This window comes from Chionomys nivalis, chromosome 4 (genome assembly GCF_950005125.1).
Source record: "Chionomys nivalis chromosome 4, mChiNiv1.1, whole genome shotgun sequence".
In the NCBI taxonomy this organism is placed as follows: Eukaryota; Metazoa; Chordata; class Mammalia; order Rodentia; family Cricetidae; genus Chionomys; species Chionomys nivalis.
Genome location: NC_080089.1, coordinates 53,155,034 through 53,181,094, shown reverse-complemented (window position 1 = coordinate 53,181,094; position 26,061 = coordinate 53,155,034). Strand labels below are relative to the sequence as shown.

General features: G+C 46.2%; 1 protein-coding gene across 1 annotated transcript in view; it reads right to left on the bottom strand.

Annotated features, from left to right (window-relative positions):
• The window catches only part of Gldn (gliomedin), a 49,431-nt gene extending 31,010 nt beyond the window's left edge, over window positions 1-18,421 (bottom strand). The window contains exon 1 of the mRNA XM_057768706.1: window positions 18,044-18,421. Within this exon, the coding sequence (XP_057624689.1) occupies window positions 18,044-18,406 (363 nt within the window). The 5' untranslated portion in view covers window positions 18,407-18,421. The remainder of the gene's footprint in view (window positions 1-18,043) is intronic.
• Window positions 18,422-26,061: the final 7,640 nt, after the last annotated feature.

The following is a 26,061-nucleotide window of genomic DNA, read 5'->3' as shown; positions in this document are numbered from 1 at the left end:
ACTGTCTGTTACTCCTGTTCCAGGAGATCTGACACCCTCACATGGACGTACATGCAGGCAAAACACCAATGTACAAAAAATACAAATAAATTATTTTTTTTAAAAAAGACCTGTGTATCTTTGATACGAGTGCTTATCTAGAGAATCCCCTTGATTGCCTTCAATCTGTCCTCACCATGGCAACGAGCAGACGCTAGTATCTAAAAGGCTTGCTATGAGGACGTAGTGGTCAGGAGCAAGTACTCAGTGACCAGGTCAGTAAGCACAGAGGAAGTGTTTAGCCTTTCAACAAGCTAGTAACCCACAAAAGGACCTATCGTGAGGGCTGAGCCAATTTAGTCCCTGGCACATGGAAAATACCCCCAGCTGGCTGTGTTCTTCAGACCACTGGACACTGGGGACTAACAGAACAACTGCCTACCATGTCACAGTCACTGTCCCTAGGGATGAGCTGTGTGTCTGCCTGTCTCATCTCTAATTTTCTGCTCTGCTCCCCAGAATCAAGGCTGATGATCTCAGACCCACAGTTGATCTACTGGGAGGGAAATGATAAAATGCCGAGGACTGGATGCCGTTAGAGCATCCTTTTGTTTGCGGAGAGTGGTGCACAGACAAAAGCTTTAGTGTAGGTCTCCACTGGCGAGCTTAAGACACGCTCCTTTTGTCTTTCTAAAATGTGTCTAGACACAGAACAGAACAACAACAAAAAAATTCAAAAGAGATGGAGTTGGAAGACCAGGGTAGAAGAAACTGCATTAAGTTCCAAATGTCATTTAATTTTTTCCTGGTTGCTCTTTCATTTAAATGACTTTTTTAAAAAAGATAATGTTTTTGGTTGGAGAGAAGGCTCAGTGGTTAAGAGCATTTGCTACTCTTCCAAAGGCTGGAGTTCAGTTCCCCACACCCATGTCAAGTGGCTTACAACTGCCTGTGGTCCAGCTCCAGGGCAACCAAAATCCTCGTTTGGCTCTTCAGGCATCTGGACTCAGGTGCACATATGCACACAGACACACACAGATACACATAAATGAAAGTTTAAAAAAACTTGAAAAAAATAGAAAGATCACATTAACTGGGCGGTGGTGGCAAACTCCTTTAATCCCAGCACTTGGGAAGCAGAAGTAGACGGATCTCTTTGAGTTTAAGGCCAGCCTGGTTTACAGAGTAAGTTCTAGGATAGGCAAGGCTACACAAAGAAACACTGTTTCGAAAAGCAAAATAACAAAAAGGATCATGTTCTGACTTGAAGAAAAGGTGATTTAGTTTCTAGTGTTGGATGGGTTTGTTCCCTAGGGGAGACAGAGGAAAACTCATCCTGAATTGTTTTGTGCCAGCAACGGCTGTTGACTGCTGAGGATAGAGGTTTGTGAGCTATCAAATGCACATCACACATGTAGAAAAAGTAAACAATGCAAGACATACAAGTAGTGGGTCTTCTTTATCTGAGATTCTGCACCCATAGAATTAACCAACTGCAAACTGAAAAGAATCACGTTTGTACTGAGCGTGTGCCAGCTTCCTTTGTCATTCTCCGAGCATCTCACCACGACTGTGCACAGCACTTGCTCCATGTAGGGCATTATAAGCAACCGAAAGGTGATTTAAAGCAGACAAGAAGATGTGCATAACTTAAATTAAAACACTATACAATTTCATATAAGGAATTTGAGTACCTTAGGAATTTAATATCTAAGAAGGGTCCTAGAATGAATCCCCTGTGGATGGTGTTGGTGGTGTGTGTGTGGTGTGTGTATGCGTGTACGTGTGTGCATCTGTGTGGATGACATGTTTCACCATAGGTTAAGGTCTGGAAACTAACCAATACCTTGTAAATGTCTCAGGTACCTCTTCCACCCAACAGCTCTCTGAACAGAAGCATCTGGGCCCATGTTTGTTTCCAACGGTGCCACTGTCTACTCAAGGGCACACAGCCTTCTGGGGGAGGGGGGGAATGAGGCTCAACTCCAGGCCCACTGTACTCTATGATGGCTTTGATAATTATCTTAACATGACCAGACCAAAGAAAAACGGTGGATTCACTTTATTTTAGTTATTTTCATAAATGAATGTAATCAGCTGCACCTCGACAAAATTTATTGTCTTTAAAAAATATGTAATTGCCCATTGAGAGGGCCAAAAAAGACTTCACAATGATTCATTTGTTGCCTGGGGGATCCGAGCTGCAGGCATGGTTTGCAAGGACAGGAGCATCAATAGGGAAAATGAGCTTTTCTTCCTGATGTTCATTGAGGGCCTGGGACAAGCACAGCTAGACACGGCGGGAGGGCGTTTTCATTTCCTGACCTGTGAGCTTCATTTATAGGCTGAGTGTTGATTTTCATGTTTTATAGGAAATTATCCCAATCTTCTCAGAAATAGTCTTTTAATAAACTTAGGCACCATAAAAGATTGTTTTTAAGTGACACATTCTTCGTGAAAATGTGTGGTTATAAATTCAGAAGTGATTCCCCCCCATCACAATGATTAAGAATTTGGATGAAGATTTAAGAATTAAGAATCAAAAGTCACAAAACCTAGACAGTCTAATGAAAGAGTCACATTGGCAAGGAGGGCTTCTTGGATTTTGATTTGGGACTTGAGGGTTTTGAAATGGAAGCGGTCTTTGAAGCCACTATCCTGGGGGTGTTAGGCAGGCTCTGTCCACAGTCCGTCCCTGTCCCCCTGCCTGTCACTGCCACACTCATTGCTCTGTGCTAGACTGTCTTACCACAACTTTTGGTTGGCCCCACCGAAGGCTCTGTCAGCCTTTCCCTAGCTCCTAAGAGAAGGGACCCACCCAGCCGCTCCTGTGGCCTTACCAGGCTTTTGGTTTATCTTGGCAGCGCTCCTGGCAGGAAAGCATACAAGGATTTCTGAATTGGAACGCTCATTGCAACATGGTTTTGTAGTAAAACGAGGCAAACGACCTTAATAAAACAGGTCATCAATACGAGACCTGCTATATTGAAAAACAATGCGTTGGATCGGAATGTATTTTCTGGAAAAGGGGCTTTGGGATACTATTAAATAAGAAAAGCAAAGAATAGCCCAAGTCATGCTCCACAACAATGGGCCCTATCAGGGTATCTCTGAAGTCCTCCCATGCATGCCTTCTGTTCGCTCAGAGGAATATTGTTTAAATGCCAGTGGAGGGGCTGGAGATTAGCTCAGCTGGTGGAGTGCTTGCCCATTGTGCAGGAGCCATGGCTTCCATCCCCAGAACTGTACAGAACCAGACGGGAGCAGGCTCCTAATCCCAACAGTCTGTACGATGCTGCATTCCGTTTCAATTCCCCAAATAAAAAGCCAATAAACATAATTTAGTCCTATGCTTCTTAGACAATGAACACTCTTTATGACTGTCCTTAATTGTGTAAATTCCTATAAGCAGTAAATAACCCTATTAGAAAAGCTCCCAGCTTTTGAATACTTAGCCTGCAGTTAACTCAGATTCCGGGGCAGGAGACAAAAGGCTGTGTGCACTCAGTGTTTGTTACTGGAGGCTCTGACCACAGATGTTGAAAGACTACCTAGAACTCTGGACACAGCCAAGAAAGGCAGGCTCCTCCGCGTGGTCACTGTGTAAGGAAGTTTGCAGTTCTAATGGGAACATGCAGCTTGCCTTTGTTAAAAACAAAAAATTAAGGGAAAAAAAAACAAATTTAAAGATACACAAGGCCAAGCACCTGCAGCCGCCTAACTGAAACTTAAGTCTCCCCCCTGCAACCTAAGTTTAAACATAAATACCAAGTACTCTGTCCTTGGCAGCAGCAGCTGATGAAATTAAAGCAGTTGGAAGCAATTATAGATAAACCAGCTTGCAGAGCTCCTGGCTTTCAAAGAGAGTTCGTGGCTGTGTGTGGCGGAACACACCTGTAATCCCAGCACGTGGGGGTGGAGGTTAAAAGATTGCAAGGTGAGTTCCAGGACAGCATAGGGGGAACACACACACACACACACACACACACACGAGACAGAGATAGAGAGATACATATAGAGAGATAGAGAGACCGATAGACACTAAAAAAGTCAGAATACTTTTTTTATGTTTCAAAACTATGGTAGAACTGCTGTACAATTGAGACTTGGTGCAGTTTTTGGATATAAAATCTCAGCTTGTCAATTATTTTTCATATGCACAATAAGCTCATTTCATATTTATATTAATTCTAATTTGGTCTGATGGAGCTGGCCTGAGGCTCAACAGAGCAACTCTGGGGTCTGGGTCCCGGCTGGTGCCAAATCCTAGCCCTGTAAGGACATCATGGGAGTCAGGCAACTAGACATTTGTCAGCTCAAGGGAGCCTCTCTTTGCCATCTTCTGTAAGCCCGGGGGTGGGGGGAATCAGCTGCTCTTGTCATTCTTTCTGCTTGGGATCCTCAAGGGCCCAGACGAATCCTCTCCTTCCGAACTAATGACGTTGCTGCCGAGAGCTCTTAGCTTTCTCAGTGCCTCACTGGTAGGGATGCTTGTCCAATCCACGGTGTCCCCATGACCAGGATGGGAATAGCAGCGTGTTATACTAGGAACTCAGGAAAAACTTGCTCAGCTGGGGAAGGAACACGTTCCTCATCCCCTTACACCATGTTTTCCTTCCTGGAGGGACATTGGTATTACTGGGGCTCAGGAAGTCACACTCAAAAGCATGTTTTTGTTTTTTTGTTTTTTGTTTTTTTTTTTTTTAATGAAAATTGAGTACATTATTTCTTTATGAATGGCAGGGTCTTGGTCTAGTGCCCGGGGTTGGTCTTGAATTTGCAATCGTCCTGTCTCAGGTGCCATGCCACCACGCCGGCTTGAGTGCTCAGAAGCAGGAGAACTCGGAAGCTGTTAGACGCTGTCTCTGAACTAAGACTTCTCTAACGGGAAGTAACAGTGAAAGGGAGCTAGTATAGGAAGAAGATAAAGCAATTATTTTAATTGCATTCCATGTGTTCAAAATCTCAGTGGCAGAACATTTGCCGGTGTGGGCAAGGCCCGGTTCAAGCCTAAGTTCTAGGACGACACAATCTCTCCCCATACCTAAAAACCCTAGAGGGTCCTTGACTGTAAGACATCAAGAAGCTCACTAATCGGGGGCCTTCTCTGGCATAGAAATAAGAAAAAAGTAATTTGAGTAGAAATGGCAAAAAGTTCCAAAATGAACATAAACTATAAATTTGTACATCCAACATGATGAATAAACACCAAATACAAAAATCACAAAGACGAGAACACCAATGTGAGTGATAATAAATAAATAAATTCCTTAAAACAGGCAATGAACTCTTAAAGCAAGATGGAGGGAAAGGACACGTTTCATATGGAGGAGCAAGCTGAAGATGCTTTCTCGTCGGAAAACGCAAGTGAGAGTCCAGTGGGGGTCACCTCACTAGAGGACCAAAAGAAAACTGCTTTCCTGTGCTCCGTTTTGTTTTTTATTTTGTTGTTATTGTTGTTGTTGCTGCTGTACTGGGGACTGAATCCAAGTCCCCTGCCACCAAGCTATATCCCCGCCCCATACACATGTGTGCATGAACACATACACACGCACCCCACACAGATGTCAACCTAGATTCTTACTCAGAGCAGTTTTGTAAAATGAAGAGAAAGGAACTGTTAAGAAAAAACAATATAAGGCAGAAACATATCTACTTAAAGAACATCGCCCTCCTTGCTTGCCCAGGCTGGTAAAATGGCCCTTTCATCGCAGCCGTGATGTCTTCAGTACCAGGGACTAAATCCAGTGCCGCACACGCTAGTGATTATTCTGCCACCAGCTTCACGACTCCGAGCGCCTCTCTTCCTGGTGGTCCCCGTCCCCATCACGTGACTAAAAGATTTCCTTTCAAAGATTTTCTCGTTCATAGATTTTGATACAGATGTTTTCAAAAGGGAGAAGGTATTTTGTTTTTCCTTCTAATGAGTAAGATTCTAGACTGTACCCATCACCTGCTGAGTTACTGAAAACAGACCAACAAGCAAACAAGCTCCACAAGTGTTTTTGCAGCCCGGCTCAATGTTGTACACGGGGCACAGTTCTCCACAGCTCGCTCCTAGTCCTCTACAGTTCTTCGCTAGAGCCAAGGAAGAGCTCCCAAACTTCTCAACAGTTTGGCAAACACACGAAACTTCCTGAGTGGCAAATGAAGAGGTTACTGTATTACATTCAGAACAAACTTCACAAATTGCATCTTCAATGTTCTTCAGCTGGTCTTTTTGTTTTAACTCTGCCTTTCAGTAAAGAAAATTGTGTCCTGAACTTTAGTTAAACTAGAAGCAAATTATATCTATTTAAGATAGAGAGAGCTGTTAAAACTCAAAGATCTACATAAAAGCAACTAATGAGCTTGAAAAGAAATCGCTCTTTTTGTGGAAGAATTACAACCTAAAAGCTTCAGCTTGTTTCACACGACGTGACCTTTGGTCCGCCGATAAAATGCATGTAAATTAAACTTGAATGTCAGCTAGATTTAGCCAAGGATTCTTTTTTGATGGTGGTGGGGCGGAGGGGGGAAGGGGAATAGGGCATGAAGAATGTAGAAGGAAAATATGTCTTAGACTTAAAAAATTTTTTTTTAAAACCATGTAAGTGTATTCTTTTGATGGATTGTTTTAGTGACTCCCATCTTGGCAACCAACCATATCCTGGGGTACACAAAACCCCCAATAAAGAAGTTGTTCTCATCGGGCAGTGGTGGTGCATGCCTTTAATCCCAGCAGAGGCAGATGGGTCCCTTGAGTTTGAGGCCAGCCTGGTCTACAAGAGCTTGTTCTAGAACAGGCTCCACAGCTACAGAGAAACCCTGTCTCAAAAAACCAAAACCAAACAAACAAACAAAGGAGTTGTTCTACTTTTGCAAGAAATTTTTTTGTTTTGCTTTTTGAACGACACTAATAGGAATCAGTGGAAGTTAACAAGGCTCTCAGAGGTCCCTGCCTATGCTGTGCCATACAGAAGTGTGGGGAGCCAGGAAGCCCTGCAGCTTGATAAAGTCTGTCTTGCTGCCACATGAAAGTTAACTATGATTTGCTATTTGTTTATTTTTGGTGGTGCTGACTATGGCCCCAGGGCCCTGCGCCTGCTAGGCACACACTCTGCCACCTACTTACATCCCCGTCTCTTGTTTTGTTGCCACTGGCACCAAGAGTTAGGATGTCGTGATGGCAGCTAAGCTTCTATAGGTGACAGCAGTGTACAAACTCCTGGAATTGCTGAAGGAATTTGGGAGCAAACAGTGACCCGGAGGTTGGAACAAGAGGGATCACAATTGCTTAACACTATGGCTGGTTTTCAATCTCCCGCCTCCCAGCTGTTGTCTAAGCAATGTGATAGTGTTTGGAAGTAGTGGGAGCAGAGAGTGGACACGGAGGCAATGAGGACCCAAAAGCAAAGCTGTCAAGAGTGCGGTTAATGTCCTATAAAGTTAAAATGGGTGTTTTTTTCCAGAAAGAATCCCACTATGTAGCCCTGGCTGTCTTAGAGTTCTCTACGTAGATCAGGCTGGTCTCAAACTCACAGTGTTCTGCCTCCCAAGTTATGGGGTTAAAGGTGTGTGTATCATCACATCCAGCAGGGACAGAAAATGAGGTCTTGGAAAGCTTCTTGCTTCTTCTGTCTTTAGAGGATGTCACCTGTGAACTGGAATGTTCTACTAGACCCTAAGTATGCTTTCACGTACAACCTCAGCCTCCCCACTGCTTAGGGCTGTGAGAAGTATATTTCTGTTGCTTAAAAGCGACCCAGTCTCTGCTTTTTTTTTGTCACAGGAGTCTCAACAGACTAAGACAGTGCCTCTTTTTTTACTTGCTTGTGGTCCTGGGAATGAATTGAACATAGGGCTTTGCACATGTGTGGTATGAGCTTTAGGATTAGAAAGAGCAGCAATGACTACTTACTGAAGGCCTGACTGTGACAGCAGGTTCTGTTCTTATCTTAGTTTCAAAATTCCTAGAAACCCATGAGATGGGCATTAGAGATGAAGGAACTGGGTCTTGGAGAAGTCAAAGATGCCCAGCCAAGAGTCCATTTGACTTTCATGTCTGCTGTGGTCCTTCCTATATACTTCAGGGACCATTCAGGTATATAATTTGGATGGGCCCTAGTAGTGAAAGAAACATGCTGTATTGTTCAAATTAAGGGCAGGTACATGGGGGCTAAAGTCATAGCCAGGAGTCTAAGTCCATCACAGAGAAATCCTGGAACAATGTCACTGGGAGGATCTGTGGGCTGAGACCCTGCCCACAAAGACTCCTCTGTCCAGCACCCTCTGCCTGTGGCCTAGTGCGCTGTGTGGTTCCAGATGGGCTCATCTGTGAGCATTTTTTAAGGTTAAATGGGTTTGAGTCCAAGACAAAAATCCATTCATTCTCAGCTTGGTCACAGCGACGGTTAAGGAAAGGCAGGGATATAGAGGGGTAAAGGTGAGAACAGGTGATCCAGAAGACACCATTTTACTCTGGGGCAGGGCTCAGCAGGCTTTCTCTTATTGCCTCTGCCTCTCTGGCTGGGAAGAGACTAGACCAACCCTGAGGTAGGCTTCGTTAACTTCATTTTAGTAGCTCAGTGGGAATAGGTCCACATGGCTTCCTGCCACTCATCTGGTCAACAGATGTCCAGTCCTGACCCACTATTTCTTCCATGGGTAAAGGATCAGGGCCGCTTTGTACAGCTGTCCCACAGGTGTTGACAGCAGACCTCCTGCCACCAAATCCACAGATGCTCAAGTTTCTTGTGGCACAGTATTTGCATATAAGATGTGTATAACCATCTACATACTTGAGACCATGTCTGGGTGACTAGAGACAAGAAAAAAAAATCTACACACATTTAAATCAGAAATAATGGTTTTCAGCCAGGTATGGTGACAATGCTTATAATACTAGCTCTTCAGAGGCAGAAGCAGGTAGATCATGAAGTTCAAGGTTAAGTTGGAAACCAGGTTTGTTACAGAAGACCTGTCTCAAGGAAGAAATAACCAGAGCTGGGGAGATGGTTCAGCTGGTGAAGTGATTGCTGAACAAAGTTTGTATCTCAGCACCTATAAAAAGCTGAACATGGCAGTGTGCCTATAATCCCGGCACGGTCTGGCTGGACATAGCGGTGTGCCTGTAATCCCGGCACGGTCTGGCTGAACATAGTGGTGTGCCTATAATCCCGGCACGGTCTGGCTGGACATAGCGGTGTGCCTATAATCCCGGCATGGTCTGGCTGGACATAGCGGTGTGCCTGTAATCCCGGCACGGTCTGGCTGGACATAGCGGTGTGCCTGTAATCCCGGCACGGTCTGGCTGGACATAGCGGTGTGCCTGTAATCCTGGCATGGTGTGGAGCAGGGGTAGTGGAGGTAAAAAGATCCCTGAGGCTTGCTGGTCAGCCCATTTAGTCAAAACAACAAACTTCTGGTTCAGGAAGAGACCCTGTCTTAAAAGGGACGGGGAGTAGGGAGTGGCAGAGAAATGTACCTGACAGCTTCCTCTGGCTTCCACAGATGTGTTTGTGCATTTACACATGTATGTGCATTGTAATACATACACAAGCACACACATTCATGCAGACACACAATAAACTGGAGAGCAACCGAGGCGGGGGGGGAGCACATCCTTGATTATTTTTGATGTGTGATGGATTGAATCTGAAGATGTGGAGTTAGTGGATATGAGTCAAGCGTACCGACACAAAGTGTTTTCTTAGTGTGTATGCAAACTTGGGTGCTCGTGAAGCAGAGTCTAAACTGGACTGAAATGGTCAGCTCTCTCCTGTCTTCCTCAACATGCCAGCATTGCCTGAGACACAGCCAGATTTCTGGGGGTGTTCAAAGTGACACGGCCACCAGACAAGATCCTAGCAGAGATGAAATTTCAAGTTCTCGCTCCACCATCACCACCTAGGACAACTTCTGACATCCGAATACCCACGTAGTGCCAGGTGTGCCCTGGAACTCCAAGCACAAATGAGCTCATGATGCCACAAGAATACAGAAATCTGCCTCCCAGGTCTGCAAATGGCTGTCTATTTTAGCTACTTTTTTTTTTTGTGCCCATCTGTAAGAGACTAATCTCCTATCAGGGTTCATTCCATAGGACAGGAGCTCCTGAGGTATCTGCCACCCCCTCTAACTGAACAGGACAGAATTTGAAGAGGGCTTACATTTGAGGTTAGTGAGGCTCTGGCTCAACCTTAGCTGCTCTTGATTTGGGAAGCCAGTAGCTTGGCTTAGCCCACAGGCTCCCCCTTCAGAGTGTGGCCACACCCTTACAGTGGTTCTTGCATTCAGGGAACAATGCTGATTTAGCAGCTTGGGTTTACCAACCCCAGCACTTCTCCAGGGATGGCAGTATGCATGGGGTCAGCAAACTTTAGGAAAGCTATACAGGAGAAGCGTTAGGCTCCAGGGAGTCTGACACCTTCTGATGACCTCTGTGGGAACTTGCAGATAAAACCTACACACACACACACACACACACACACACACACACACACACAAATAGATCAAGTAGAAATACAACTCAAACCCAACAAAATGCCAAAAATCATTTCTACCTCAACCATAACAGCAACCATATTAGTGGTTACTCCGAAGTGTTCAGAGTCAGGCTCGCAAATAACAAGTCTGCAACCGAGCTAAATAAAACAAGTTTGTTCAAAACCATGACTGTTACACACTCCCGGCTGGATGTCCTAAAATGGCCTGAAGCAATGTGAATGTTGCTTAGTCAAAATTGTGCCAAGCAACTAATTTCTTTCTTTCTTCTTTTTCCCACTCTGGTGCCAATATTTAAAAAGCTGAGATATTTCATATGAAAAGTCAGATGCTTTTACTTCCTCTGGAAAAAAACTAAGGGTAGAATCTGGTTCCTGAGTGGCTATCATCAGTGAGGACATTTGCTGTACGCGTGTGAATGAGCTCCCCAGCGTCACGTATTGGAGACCTAACCTTCAATCCACATACTACTTGTGTTTCAGTGTAGGGTCTTCAGGAGGGGATTGGGCTAAATGAAATAATGAATGAAATAATGAGGGAGATGTCCAGTGACTGCATTAGTGCCAGTGTGTGTGTAAGAGAGAGAGAGAGAGAGAGAGAGAGAGAGAGAGAGAGAGAGAGAGAGACCTGAGCTGACAAAATTGTGTGGGCTCTGCCTTGGTATGTGCATCAGGAAAGTCCTCTGGGTCCAGTACCATGTTCTTGGACTGCTCAGCTTTCAGAACTAGGAGTCTAATTAACTTCTGATATCTACAAACTGCCTGATACTAGTTTTTTTTTGTTTTGTTTTGTTATAGTAGCAGAAAATGAACTAAGAACCCCCGGTTGTCAGGGCTCCTGCTGGGCTCAGGGTTAGCGCCCATGTCACCTGTGGTAGAAGATCATTCTAAGTCACATTAAGAAGAGAATAATTTAGCTGGGTGGTGGTGGTGGCCTACTCCTTTAATCCCAGTATTTTGGAGGCAAAGACGGGCGGATCTCTGTGAGTTCGAGGCCAGCCTAGTCTACAAAGAAAGTTCTAGGTTAGTCATGGCTACACAGAGAAACTGTTTCAAAAAAATGAAAAAACAAAACAAACAAAAAACCCCAGAGTAATTCAGTTAAGACCTCAAAAACAATGAGCTAAATAATAATAATAATAATAATAACAATCATAGTGAAAAGATTATGCCTCCCCTCTGCTTTTGATTTTGTTTTGTTTTTTTCTATTTATTTTACTCTCTTAGGTACAATACACACTTTCCCCCACCTTATTTTCTTCACTGTGACTGTATCCTGGGGATTAGTGCAAGCACACAGAATATCCTCATTCTTTTTCTCACTGCTTCCCAGTGGTGTAGGATCAGTTACTTGGCTTACATAAGTCGGATTAATTGAACACAATCTTCACAGCGTTTTGTTATCACAGATTCTGCAATAAGTGATGAAGAACACATCACTCGTGGCGTGATAGTTTATTACACAAGACAAACGCCCATGGGTGAGACAATAGGGTAAAGAGGGAGATGCCTTCTCAGTTTTTCTGGATTTGCCGTCTCCCCACGTCATGCCATCTGCGCTCCAGCAGTGGAGCAAGAACCTGGCGATTTCCCCTCAGCGTCTCGGGCTCAGGGCGGCGTCAAGCTTTCATCATCCAATCACGGCGAATGACAAAACTATATTTTAGGGGAGTTGCAATTTGCATTTTGAAATTAAAATATCTAGGCTTGGAAAGCTGGCTTAGGTTAAGAGCACCTATTGTTTGTGTAGAGGACCCAGGTCTGAGTCCCAGCACTCGTGTGGCAACATACAGCCACCCATAATTCCAGTTCTCGGGGATCCAGTGCCCTCTCCTGACCTTCTGGGTACCAGGCATGCACATGGTAAATAAATACCCATATAAGCAAGACATTCATACATACTAAACAAAACAAATACATCTTTTTATAAAATGAATGGTTCCTTCCTACACGCTTAAGAGACATTTGTGGGAGAAAACTGGAGGTAAATGGTTTAAGCAGAAACAGAAGAAAAAGAGAAAGAGGAGACAAATGCCTGAGGTGGGGGTTACCAAATTTAAGGATGTATGAAAAAGTCTTATGCAAACACAGTATTTCATAAACTAATCAAAAATATAGTAAAAAAAAAAAAGACCTTAAATAGGAGTGTCATTCCTGGCCGACAATGCTTTCCCCATGACATGGGTTATTAAGTAAAAATCTGTGTTGGTCATGGGATCTTCTATTTATTAGTGGAGGAGGCCCCAGAGGCACGCAGAGCAACACAGCCATTGTCATTCCTCTTAGTTTCCCTCCATAACTAGATGGCAAGACCTTGTCGATGGAGATATCGTACGCTTTGATTGCAGGACAAGAGAAATCAGTTTTGAGCTGACCTGGCAGCTTCCTATCTGTTGGCTAGTGCTCCCAGCGCTGGACGGTACTGGACTCTGGAGGGAGAAGTCGTGAGTCAGCTGTCTTACCCAGCACCAGACCTGCGTGCTTCAGTATCTGTGTGCCAGGCCAGTTGTGCCCACCAGAGTGCCATGGGGATGACCAACTTCTTTCTCATTGAATTTGAGACCTGCTCCGAAAAAGGGAGCCTAATTCTTGCCTAATATTGTCAACTTGGCCAGAAGCCCATGACTGGGAGGTCATTAACCTGCTACTGCTTGTTTTGCTAACTGCACATGTCAAACTGCCTTCTTTTTTGTTTCATATCCATAGTTTAGTACTGCTTTCAGTCCTGGTCAGATAAGTTTCTTTTTTAAAAATAAAATTTTTTATACAGTATTTTTTCTGTGTATATGTCTATGTATCATATACATATAGAGCCTGCTCATAGAGTCCAGAAACGTCATTGGATCCCCTGGACCTAGAATTACAGACAGTTTTGAGCCACCCTGTGAGTGCTGGGAATAGAATCTTGGTCCTCTGGAAGTAGAGTCTGTGCCTTTATCCGCTGAACCATCTCTCTAGCCCCAGAGAAGTTTCTTTCTGCAGTGAATGATGAAGAAACTCCTAATTGTTCAAAGTCTTGAGAATAAGTGGTATTTGAGTGTTCTGGCTCAAAAGGGATATAGATATCGATCTCATCAAGGTTCAGAGAACTTGGAAGAAGAGGGAAGGGGAAGAATGCAAGAGGCAGAGGATGGGAAGTGTTAGGTCTCACACCAGATGAATGGAAAAAAGAAAAACGGAAAGGAAAGGAAGGCATGCCTGGTGTGTGGAGGAAAAGGTTGATTGTAGACATGAGGGAGAGCACAGCCAGAGAAGTCTGGAAGAGTTCAGAGTGGCGAGGGGGCCTGTGAAGAAAAAGGGAAAGGGGCAATGGGCGAGCCTAGGACCAGGAGACAAAGAGACCAAAAGGTAAAAGGGCATAAAAGGACTGGTGTAGCCAAAATGGCTGGATTATATAGGGTAGAGCAGCTGGGCTAAAGGCACGCAGTCCCTGTGCTAGAGAGTTCAGGGTAGAGGGTGGGGTATGCCATCAAAGAGGACCCTGTAACAAGTAGGGACTGAGGGATGCTGGGAGAACCTGGCTCTGGAGTCCTCTTTGATACGTTAAATGGTTCTGTGAATGCTGCCTTCTGTATCTGACCAGTCCTTTGACTCAGGAGCTCTCTGCAGCTATGGTTTACCTGCATAAGATCAGGACCAGTCGACATGGGACTCAGTGGGCTCGGAAAGAAAAACAGGAGAAGACATGAAGGGGAGGGTGGGAGGTGTTGGCTGTGTGCAGGGGAGAAGGTGGAATGGAGGCTTAGGTAGAAGGAATTCCCACGGTAGCTTTGCTCTGCTATCTTTTCTGACTCCAAATCTAGAGCATCCAAAGGAACGTTCATAAAAAAAAATTCAAAGTAGGGTAGAAAACCTGTGATGCACTAAGGCTGGAGAATATATCTCCATAGCAATTGTTAGCCCTGGGACCAAGCACACTCCTACACCCCAGAGAGCATTCAAAAGTCTGGGCATCTGTCTAACAAGAAAATCACTTTTTCTATTTACCAGAGCATCAGTAAAAGTAAGAAATGGAAAGAGGAGGCAGGGAAGAGCAGGTGGAGAGGGATGTGGAGAGGGGGGTGAGGGGAGGGAGTCAGATCGATTCTACTAGGAGAGAAGATGATTACACAAGGTTGTGGGGCAGAGAAACAACAGCAGTGTACCCTGCAGGAAGGGAGGTCAAAGCTTCCTTCCTTCCCATGGCTTCCAGATTCCTAGTCCCCTTTCTGGCCAGATCCGAGCTCCCAGGCTTGCCTCCTTTTCCACTCAACACTTTTCCTCCAAAACATTCACTCGCTTTTAATTTTTTCAATATGCTTGTCTGTGCCAAATTACCGGCACTTCAGTAATAATTGCTGGTTTCTTTTTTTCCCCCCAGTGAAATCATTTAGAACTACCATCCAGAATGTACCGGTCAGAACGCCCATGCCAAATGATGTACTTTTTGTTTCAGCCGAAAGCACAGAAACAAGCCACAAGGAAGTTCATCTTGGATAAAGAGGCCATTCTGGAAGGTGCTTTGAATCCTGACATTAACCTGCACCTGCATAGAGCTTGTTTCTTTGTTCTTAGATCTCCGATGTAGAGCCTCAGAGTGAGGCCCTGGGATGGCCCATGGATTCCAGATCTGATGCTATAGAAAAAGGCCCAGGGGTGGGTGGGTAGATGAGTCTCCCTCCATGATTTACTCTAGATTTCTCTCTTAATGCTTCTACTTGAAGTGCCCAGTGATGGCTTTCTAAAAAATAAATTGGTTTCTGTTCTAAGAAAAAGCAAAGAGTAAAGAAAAAAAAATTGTGAGGATGAGAAGTTTATTGTTCTACTAAAGAAAAGACAAGGGGCTGGAGTATGGCTCAGCGGTTAAGAGCATTGCCTGCTCTTCCAAAGGTCCTGAGTTCAATTCCCAGCAACCACATGGTGGCTCACAACCATCTGTAATGAGATCTGGTGCCCTCTTCTGGCCTGCAGACATACACACAGACAGAACACTGTATACATAATAAATAAATATTTAAAAAAAAAAGAGAGAAAAGAAAAGACAAGGAGGGATTCAGCAGTGAAATCCGCTCCTTTGCTTAAAGCAAGGCCTGACGGGGACTGGATGAGCTTACCCCCGCTAGCTGAGCATCTCCCGTCTGTTGGTAAGCAAGTCCTCCATCCCAGGCCACACCTCAGACAGATCTACTTGGAATAATACCTAGGATGGACTCTGGCATCTCTAAGTTTTCCAGTTTCTCTGATAACTCCAGGGTTCTAGGATCGCCTTTCTCAAAGTGCGGCCTTCAGACCTGCAGCGCTGGCATCGGCGGGCACTTGTCAGCCATGCAGAATCTCATCCTCAGACCATCTGAATAAGAATCTGCACTGTACGACATTCCCAAGACACTTATAAGCACCATAGAGTTGCCGTGCTCTTAAGAGTGTGGCGCCTGGATACTTATGTGCACGGTGAAGGAGAAAAAGAAGTTAAAAAAGGAAGGCCATGGCTGCTGCTAGGCATGGTGGAGGAGGTTTATTGTGGATAAAAGGGAGAGCATAGCCAGAGGCAGGCATAGTCGGGAGAGTCCAGAGTGGCATGACCAGACTGAGCTGGGTCATGTGAGGAGCTGGCCCACAGAAAGAGGGGAGAGAAACAGCTGACCAAGAAGGATAACCTGGGCCGAGAAACTGGCCAGGAGAGTAGAGGGGAGACCAAAATAGCCAGGTAACTGAAATGGCTGGATTATACAACGAAGAGCCGCTGGGGTAGGGGGTTGGGTATGCCAGTCGGAAGGTAGGGACTGAAGGATGCAGGGAGAACCTGGCAGCCAGCCTTGGCTTTGATATTCTAGTGTGCACCACAGTTAGCCGGATCTGAGACCTGACACGGGACAGAGTGGCAGTTTCTTAGGGGATGGCTCCTGGACGCTTGTGTGAGAACACACATCAGTGAGATCATTGCCTTCTGGTCTTGCTGCACCTCCTTCAAAATGCTCCTAGCTGCAGTTTCTGCGCTAGTCTGTAACACCAGCAGGTGGCTGCACAGCCAGGGCACCTGTGCTGGAAGCTGGCTCTCTGACCGACATGGGAATGAGCTCATTCTCTAGAGACTGAGCAGGCTGCCATTTGGAACCAACCCGTCTACCTTAAAAGCAGGATTAAAGAGATAAAGTGTTGGTGCTCAGGTGGATTTCTCTTTGAATTTTTTTAAAGCTCTTAAAATGCAGAGTGGAGAGCCAAGAGAATGCTCCAGAATTCCCTAGTTAGTCCTCTCCACCTCACAGAGGTTGTATTTTTTAAAGTTTTTGCTTAGGCACAGATTTTTAAATGTTTACGTGAGTAAAAAAAAAAAAAAAAAAAAAAAAAAAAGTGAAGCCAGACATGAAAAGCTTGACCTTCCTCAGACTCTGTATTTGAAGAGTGCAGTATCTGTAGTTTTAAAAGCACTTAGGCTCATGCACAATATTGGAAAGCTTCTCTGCCCAACAGCAGACGTTTTAAGGGGACTTTGCGCCAAATAAGTAGGATTCCAAAGTGTGGCTCTCTGGACGTGGAGGACAACTGAAAAGTCTCAATTATAAAGTGTAATGAGACCACAGCTGCTGTAGGAGAGAGGAAAGGAAAACGGGAAGGGGGGTAGGGATGGGATCTTGATGCACCTGTTAGAGAACATTGGATTCGGACCAACCAGAGTAAAACACCTGAAAACTGGAACAAACACTGGCTTTCTTTTCCTTTAAGTAATTCCCGTAGAATGGTGTCTCCTAAATCTCAGAAAGTGAGTACGCAATAGGATAGCTAAGAAAATGCAAAGAGGCCCAGGGCTGTCCCGTGGCACATGCCTGCAGTCCTGGCAGCTAGGTGGTGGAAGATCTGAAGTCCAAGGTCTCCCTTGGCTACACGGCCAGTTGAAGGCCATCCTGGGTTACCTAAAACTGTTTTAGAAGGAAGGAAGGAGGGAAGGAAGGAAGGAAGGAAGGAAGGAAGGAAGGAAGGAAGGAAGGAAGGCAGCAGCTCTGGCTTTCCTCTCTTCTGAGCTTTGTGTGGAAAGCTGCCCACAGGCCCCACGTTAAGAACCCTGGCTTTGCCAGTGCATACCTGCAGGCTAATAACTGTTCCACTACCTCAATTTCTCCCATTTGACAGCTTGAGAGTCAGGAACGACTTTCAGCATCTAAGTGGGCAGTTTGGTCGCGATTTCACGGGAATGAGCCCAGGCCATACTAAAAGCCTACCCACTAGGTTGTGCCAGGCAAAGGAATCCTCGTTGAACAAAAATCACTTCGTTTTCCGAGACTCTCCTACAGGGAGCTGCTTCTGTGGGTCAGTTCACACCCAGAACAATTCTGTCAAAAGTTGGGAAAGGCTCTTAATGCTGCCCACGCCCTTCATTTACCTGCAGACTCAAAAGTTGTCAAAAGAGAAGACTCGCCCTGCCCAGTCCTAGAAGATGAAGCGACTGATCTCAAGAGTTAAGCAGCTTGCCAGGATGACCTCTCTAGCCACATCTACACCAGGGGTTCTCTCCAGGACCTTGTCCCTGGCCATGGACTCCTAGTTCCCATCACCTCCTGCTGCCCAGACCGACGGGGGCGCCACCGAGACGAGCCCCTGCCTACCGGCACCATGGAGTAGGTCATCATCATCATCATATCCTGGCTCTCCGCGCGGATGTGTGGCGCAGGCTCTCCGCTGTGACTGCGCTTGTTGCGCGCTGCGCTAGCCGAGTCCTGGGGTGACTCGGGGACCCGGCCGGGTGCTCGACTCAATTCCACCAGAAAGGCGCGTAAGGCGCTGTCTTCGCGCTGCTCCCGGCCGCGTTGAGCCTCCAGCGCCCGCAGCGCCGCGCTCAGCTCGCGCCACTGGCACAGCACAAACACGGTGCCCGCGGCATTCAGCGCCGACAGCAGCGCTACGGCCACTACGACTCCCCGCAACCCCCAGCCTGTAGCCCCTTGGCCCCGCTCTGCGGCTCGGGTCATGCCTGCACGCTTGGCTGGCCAATGCAGGGCAGCACTGGGCCTCCTCTGTCAGTGGCAGGTTTTATAGCCTAGCGCAAGCCGTGGGCTGTTGGCAGAGCCCTGAGTCAAGCTGCCTTTAGACCCGTCTGACAAAGCGGGTTGGGGACAGTAGTAGTGGCGCCCCAGCAGCCCAGAGGGACAGGCAGGCAGCAAGGGGGTGAGCAGCCGCCCGTGGAGACAAGTGCGGAGGAGGGGCGACCAAGCAAATAACAAACAGGCTTCCCCTCTTTCTCTTGCTGTCCTGCCCGTGGGCATTGTCAGGACCCAGACAGGCATAGTCAGGGTCAGACTGAGGAGGAGGGCAGGAATTCTTAAAGCCTGAGAAGTTTCTAGATTCCACCCCCTTCTCCTTCCAGTCAGTCCTCTTCGGAGAAAATCATAAGCATGCCCAAACGCATGTGTCACTGTTCTTGGGAGGTCTGCTGCTTGGGCCCTAGTCCAGGTTGCCCATTACCAATTTTCAAGGCCACTATGTGGCCACAGAAGACCCTAAGAGATTTCTTTCAAAACAGTGAGAGACAGGGCAAATGGTTGGTGTTAAAAGGGTAAAAGGCCACCCGCCAGAAGCAGGAAAGCCCAGGTCCGCTTAGGAAGCAAGGATCATACCAAAGAGGGCTTTCAGGACTAAGCTAAGAACGCTCCCAGGAGACCCAAACCTGGAAGGTAGCAGAGTGATGAGGAAAAAAAAAAAAAAAAAAAACATTTCGGAGACCTGGTTCTAAAGCCAGCAGGCAATGCCAGACATCTGGGAGCGATGTGGTTTCCTCACCCCCATTCTCCCCCCACCCCCACTGCTGGAGATCAAAGCCAGGGTTTTGCAATTGCAAGGCAAGAGCCCTACTTCTGAGGCCGGCGGGATTCCACTGTGTAGGTCAGGCTGGTTGTGAACTCCCGAGAAAAGAATAGTAGGAGCGCAGATAGAGGAGGTGAGGCAGAGGACAAGGGAACAGTGGCGCCTACAGTCCTTGCAATCCAGTTCTTGCTGGTAGTCTCCCTGCCACAGGAGATATGCAGGTGGGGTCAGACTCATTTTTAGGGTGAGCTAGGGCAAAGCTTCTGGAAAAGCACAAGACAGCTGAAGTTCCATCTTTACCATGGCCCTGAGTCCAGCTTTAGATACCTGGGCTTCTTGAGTACTGAGCAGCTACACAAGATGGAATTGAGAAAGCAGGAAAGGCCTGGAAGGGATGTCTGGGAGGGGATGGGAATGACCTCAATAACTTCCCGACTTGAACATACTATAATTTGTTGGAGGAATTGTTGTGTGTTGGGGGAGACTGCTCATTTGTTTCCAAGCTGCTCAGTCCCAAAATAATTACACAAAACTGTATTAATTAAAACACTGCTTGGCCAATAGCTTAAGCATATTGCTGGCTAGCTCTTATGTTTTAAATTAACCCATTTTTATTATTTTATGTTTTTACCACGAGGCTCGTGGTTTACCAGCAAGGCTCTGGCACGTCTGTCTCTGGTGGAGGCTACATGGCTTCTCCCTGACTCTCCCTTCTTTCTCCCAGAATTCAGTTTAGTTTTCCCGCCTAGTTCTACTCTGCCCTATCACAGGCCAAAGCAGTTTCTTTATTCATTAACCAATAAAAGCAACACATAGACAGAAGGATTTCCCACATCAGTTGTGTATCCTTTCTTTTCTAATCCATGCTAGGGTTGGGTTACAGAAAGTGCCTTGGGGCTCAGCACTCAGACTCTACTTAATTCAGCAACTGTGTACTGAGCCCTTTCTGTGTGGGGCGGTCTCCGGGATGGGCATTGAAGATACAGGAGTGAGCAGGGCAAGCAGTGTGAACCGTGGGCACACCATGGTGACCTTGAGCATTCCTTTAACCCAATATTCATTACAGCTATTGTACATCACCTGTCACCAATGCCATCAGCAACACAAAGCAGGACTCCCGAGGTCAGGTGACATATTTGTTGGACCTTGTCATTCCCATCAAGTAAGACAGAATGGATGAGCGACTGAGTGAGACACTTTCTGGGGTAGTTTGAATGTAATTGGCCCTCACAATCTTATAAGAGTGGTACTATTGGGAGGTGTGGCTTCGTTGGAGTGGGTGTGGCCTTGTTAACAGAAGTGTGTGACTGATGGGGCGGACTTTGAGGTCTCCCATGTTTGGAATACCACCAGCCAGTGTCTCAGACCATTTCCTGCTGCCTGCAAAATGTAGACCGTTTAGCTACTTCTTTAGCACCATATCTGCCTGCATGCCATCATGTTCCCTGCCATGGTGATCGTGGTGGTTAGTGAGCCACGTTTTCCTTTATGAGAGTCTCCAGGGTCATGGTGTCTCTTCATACAATAGAAACCTAACTAAGACACTTTCTCAGCTCCCATTTTAAGTCTTTCCATGCAGGCACTTGGCAAAAGGAAGAGTGGGCTTGTTAATATCCCCTGTCAGGGGACTAGGCCCAATCATATGTCATCTCGTGGTGTCGGTCACCAGCTGCCTTTCCCTGTTCTCATTCCTGTTTGCCCTCTGTCTCTTGTCTGTGACCCTCCTACCACCAGAATGCTATACAAACACCTTACTCCTTCACCAACCTATTCCAGCCTAGTGTTCTGTGCCAGCCCCAAGTGTCCCCTCTCCCTGGCCTCAGCAAGCCTTGCTGGTTCAGTGATCATGAGCACAGGCTTTGGAAACTGACTGAAATAACCCTGGAACTACCTTTGGATGGTGACTGTAGGGATCTTAACCAAACCTGTTTAAAGAGCCTGTAACTGTTGAGATTTAATGAGAAAATGCTTGAAAAACCCTTGACCTATGGTAAATTCTGCTCAGTGCTGCTGCTGTGTGCTCTGTGAACTGGGGACAGCAGTGCCGTAGTCTTCTAGCTGTGTTACAGTGTGCCAAGAGTAGGGAGCACCATCGTGCCTCTCACATTAGATTTGGGCTAAGTAGGAATGTGCTGATGCTTTCTGAGAATTGCACTTTTAAATTTCTTATCATTATTATAGTATTTATTGTGTGTGTGTGTGTGTGCGCGCGCGTGCGTGCACGCGTGTGTATGTTAAAGCATATGTATAGACGTCAGAGGATAGCTTGCCAGACGTGGTTTTTTCCTTCCAGTACGTGGTCCCATCAGGCCTGGTGGCCAGTGCCTTTGCCCTGAGCTGTCCCACTGTCCTAAAACTGAACCGCCTTGTACTTCGAAACTTGGAGGCTTTGTCTGAGTTCTTCTGACTTTGAGGTCGGTTCTGTGGGGCCCTTCATCTGTTGCTCCCTAAGCCTCCTGAGGTTACTTGAGAGCAGATGTATTTGCACAATGTCATCTGCCTGCTTCTCTTCTTGATGGCCTGGAACATTCTACTTATTAACTTTTAAAGAAGTTAGTTATCAGTCTGGCTTTCTTTGTTGACATAGGAGAGGCAAGACACGGTGGAGGTACAGGGAGATAACATGAATTCCCTCTACTCAAGACCAAAGAAGCCAAGAAGACGATGTGCTGCCTTCCCAATGAGGAACAATTTCTTCCATTAAAAAGCAGATTCTCCCCCCCCCCCCCCCCAGCGGTTAAATAGTAGTCGCTAAAATGAGTTCTACCTAGCTAACGTTAGGGCTCTGCAGAATAAAATCAAACCGAGGACTCCAGCTCATCCCATAGCTGATTTCTCTGAGTATGAAGTCAGCAATTTTGGGTATAAAGCCATACACTTGGGTGTTTCGATCTTTGGTAAGGACCAGTGCTATGCCAGGACATTGGTGCTTTGCTGTCTCTTCATCTCCATACATACGCCTGCATCAGTGACTGAGGAGTCTCTTTGGAAGCTGTCATTATGCGTAACCTTTGCTCAATCTCAGTTTAAACACTCGAATTTTAGAGACAGTATCTCATGAAGTCCAGGCTGGACTCAAACTCACTGTGTTGCTGAGGATGATCTTGAACTCCTGATTCTCTTGCCTCTTCCAGATGCTAGATTATAGACATGCATCTCTACCCTTGATTTTTTTAATATTCCAAATGGAGGTGTATGTTTCATTATGCAACCAGAGTTGTTCTTGAACTCTTGCTTTCCTGCTTCAGCATCTTGACTGTTGGGATTCCAGGCTTGTGCCAGGAACTGGCTCCAAGGACGTATAAACAAGAGAATGCTATGATGGAAGGGGTGGAATTCTGTAGAATCATATGGCTGTGGACCCTGTTCCAGACCTAAGCAATTGCCAATCCAACAAGGGCAGGACTGGAGTTTCAGGCAGTCATGTTTTGGGCTCCATCGTAGTAGAAGTTATGGTTTATTTGAGGGAAGATGTGAAGGATAGCTGCAGCCTGGATAGTATTCAGAGCAGGAAGCACAGAGGGAAGAGGCAGGAGCTGAATGGAGACCAGACTATATGGGTGGAGCCTTTGGGCTGGGGCCCTTATAGTAAAAGCCCTAGGAAAGTGGGAAGCCTCCAGGAGTTTCAAGGGTAAGGAGCAGAGCGGGAGGGGTTGTTAGATGGCAGGTCTGCATGCTGAAAGATAACCTTTCACTACCAGCACTGTAGTCAGTCACTAGAGAAACTATGGGTGATCCCTCTCTTCCCCAGGGTTAACATTGGCTTCTCTATTCATCCTTCCAAACGAGCCAAGAGTGCTGAATTCTGGAATGTAACAATGCCATCTGCATGTATAAAGATAACTTAAAAAGCAGACCTGTGACTGATATTTAGGTATTTGTTAGCTGGTGTAAGCCTAGCTTACTATTGATGGTTTGAGGCAGGATCGCATGTATCCCAGATCTCACGACATAGCTGGACATGGTCTTGAGGTCTTGATCCTCCTGCCTCCACATTCCCAGTGTTGGGATCGCAGGCAGGTACCACCACTTCTGGCCTTTTCTGTTTATTTTTTCTGCTATATACCTCTGGCTGGTCTGGTATTTGTTACATAACCCAGGTTTAGCCTCAAACGCATTGCAATTCTCCTGCCCCGGTCTCCCAAGTGCTGGGATTCTGGGCATGAAGTATTATATCCTGTTTTCTAGTGGAGTTTTTCCACAATATGTAGCATGCCTTTCCACTTTCTTAGAAATCAGCTTTGAAACTTCAAGGGGACAGCATTAAATCAGGGAATGTCTTGAGCTAGGAATAAGAATTGGTGATTTTACTTCCTTTTGAAGATTTGGGTCCAAGTTGGGCAGGGACCCACAGATTTCTACCTACCATACGGTTCAGTAGCTTAGATCTTTGAGTCACCTGTGTATTGTTAGGTGCAAAGTTGCCCATGGTTATAGCAGTGGCCATTTGAACCTCCCTATCGTCACCTATTTTGCTCTTTCCTTTTTTGCAATAGACATAGCCTCTCCCCCAAATCCTGACATAACTCATTGCAGCCAATTGTCATAGGCTGAGTTTGCCAAAAGCAACGCAGAGATGGAATTCGAGGTGCAAGGTTCTTCTCTGAGATCAGCACCTATGAAGCAAAGAGTGGGGGAACTAGCAAGCTCTTAAGTCTGACTTGATTAAACCCTGCAAACCCTGGCCAACCCACCAGGGTACTGGGAACTGTGGACTGCCCATCAAAATATCTTGTGCTATACCTGGCATGGTAGCTCACACCTGTAATGCCAACACCGAGGAGGCTGAGCAGGATGACTGTCATCAAATTTGTCAGGGCTACATAATGACCTTCAGGCCAGCCTGGGCTATGGTGTATGACCCTGCACGTCAGGCTCGAATGACTGGCTGGGTTCTCAACCCTGTCCCACTTGGTCACAGGGCAGATGCAGGCTATCCCCAGATTAAGACCTTGGGTTAGGAAGCTTCCTGCTACCCAGGCAGGTCTTAACCTCAACACCAAAACCAGGAAGCATGACTTTTCCTGAAGGGGAATCTGGGGCATCCCTGTATCTATTGTATCAAGCACACAATCTGTATTGGACACAAGGCTGCCAGTTCTATTGGGGACTTTGAACTCTGCCCAGGTCAGGGTTAGAGAGCAGCCTTTCCCTTTCTCATGTACAGATGCAGCTTTTGGGCTAGTAACAAAAGTTGTGCTCAGAAGCAACCAGAATAAGAAGCTTCAGGTTTGTGCTCTGTGAGGCTTGAGGATTACTCATGAATTTGAAACTGCTAAATCTGTGGGCGTGAGTTAATACTGCAAAGCTCTCCACTCCCCAAACCTGAGCTATTGTTTTTTGAAAGGACAAAACAAAGCCTTGCCAGGCTGGAAAGGCACTCAGAGTTGCAGGCTCACTGACACCTAGCACTCCAGTTGCAGGGGAGCTGACACCCTCCTCTGACCTCTGCAGGCTCATACACACAAGTGATGCACAGACATACACTTGGGCATATACATTTATAGAAAATAAAATAAAATTTAAAACAATGATGACAACAATAAAATCCAAACAAAGCCTCACATGGATAGGGCACTTTCATTTTCAAAGATCTTTCTTATGTTGTTTGAGTCCCATAATAGGATTGTGAAGTGGGCAGGCCTTTAAAAGTTTTTAAATGTGGTATTGAGGTGGAACCTAGGGTCTTGTGCAGACCAAGCGTGTGCTATCACTGAGCAATGCACCCAGCCTCGAGGGCACAACTTATACATTTGCACAAATGAAGAATCCAGGGCTCAAGGAAGCCCAAGTGTCCACAGTTAAGCTGTTAAAAACATTCACATACCCCTGCTGCTTGGAGGTCAGAACCGTGTAGGTCCAAAGCTGGAGTTCAAGGCAACAAAGAGAAAGTAAGAGAATAGGGTCCTGGGAGGGTCAGATTGATGAGTTGGAAAAGGGCTCAGAGTGGTGCTTGGCTCTAAAATTGAAGTCCAAAGCCAGCCAAGCACTGAATGCTGCATGTAAAAGCCAGACAAGAGAAGCATTCGGGTACTGGCCTGGCATTTTGCGAATGGTGTGGAGAGATGGATGATATATGGGCATGATTTACTTTGAGACAAAGTGAGAACGCTGCCATCACTGTAGCCCAAAGATGAATATAGGTCCTGGGGGAAAGATGCACTGGAGACTGTAAAAGGGGAAGGCCTTTGCTCCTTGACTTCAGAAGTCAGAGAGGCAAGCTAGACAGACTGCAGCCTTCCAGAGTCTGGGTGGAAACATCCAGGAGTTCCCAGCAAGGTTAAGTCTTTAGAGGAGGGAACCTGCAGAGCCTCGAGACTACAGCTTAGAAGGAAAGCCCCACCCAGAAAAGGCTCAGCTCCAATTGTGCCCTGACCTGAGATGGACTGAGACGCCCTGACGCTGTCTGAAAGCTGTGAGGGTGAACACCTGTCCCCAAGTCCCCTCAATTCTGAAATTATGAAGCTACATAAAAGCTGCTATTGCTGGAAAGCATCAACTCCTGACTTGTGCCTTAAGGTTAGAAGCCCTGCCTTCACTTTGTGTCTGCCTCATTTAATTGTGTTTAATTTGCATTTATTGAAGGGGTGCAAGGCACAGCAATTGCAGGAGTTGGTTCTCTCAGCATGTAGGTTCCTGGAAACAAACTCAGCTTGTCAGAAGTGGTGCCAAGTACCTTTCCTCTTCTAGGCATCTTGCCTACCAGGTTGATAATATAGCATGCAGGGTCTGGTACTGAGTTAGACCATTGATGTTCTTTCTCCCCAGAGATCTGCACAATGTCTTCCAGCATCATGAGAGCCAATCAGCAGGGAGAGAATTT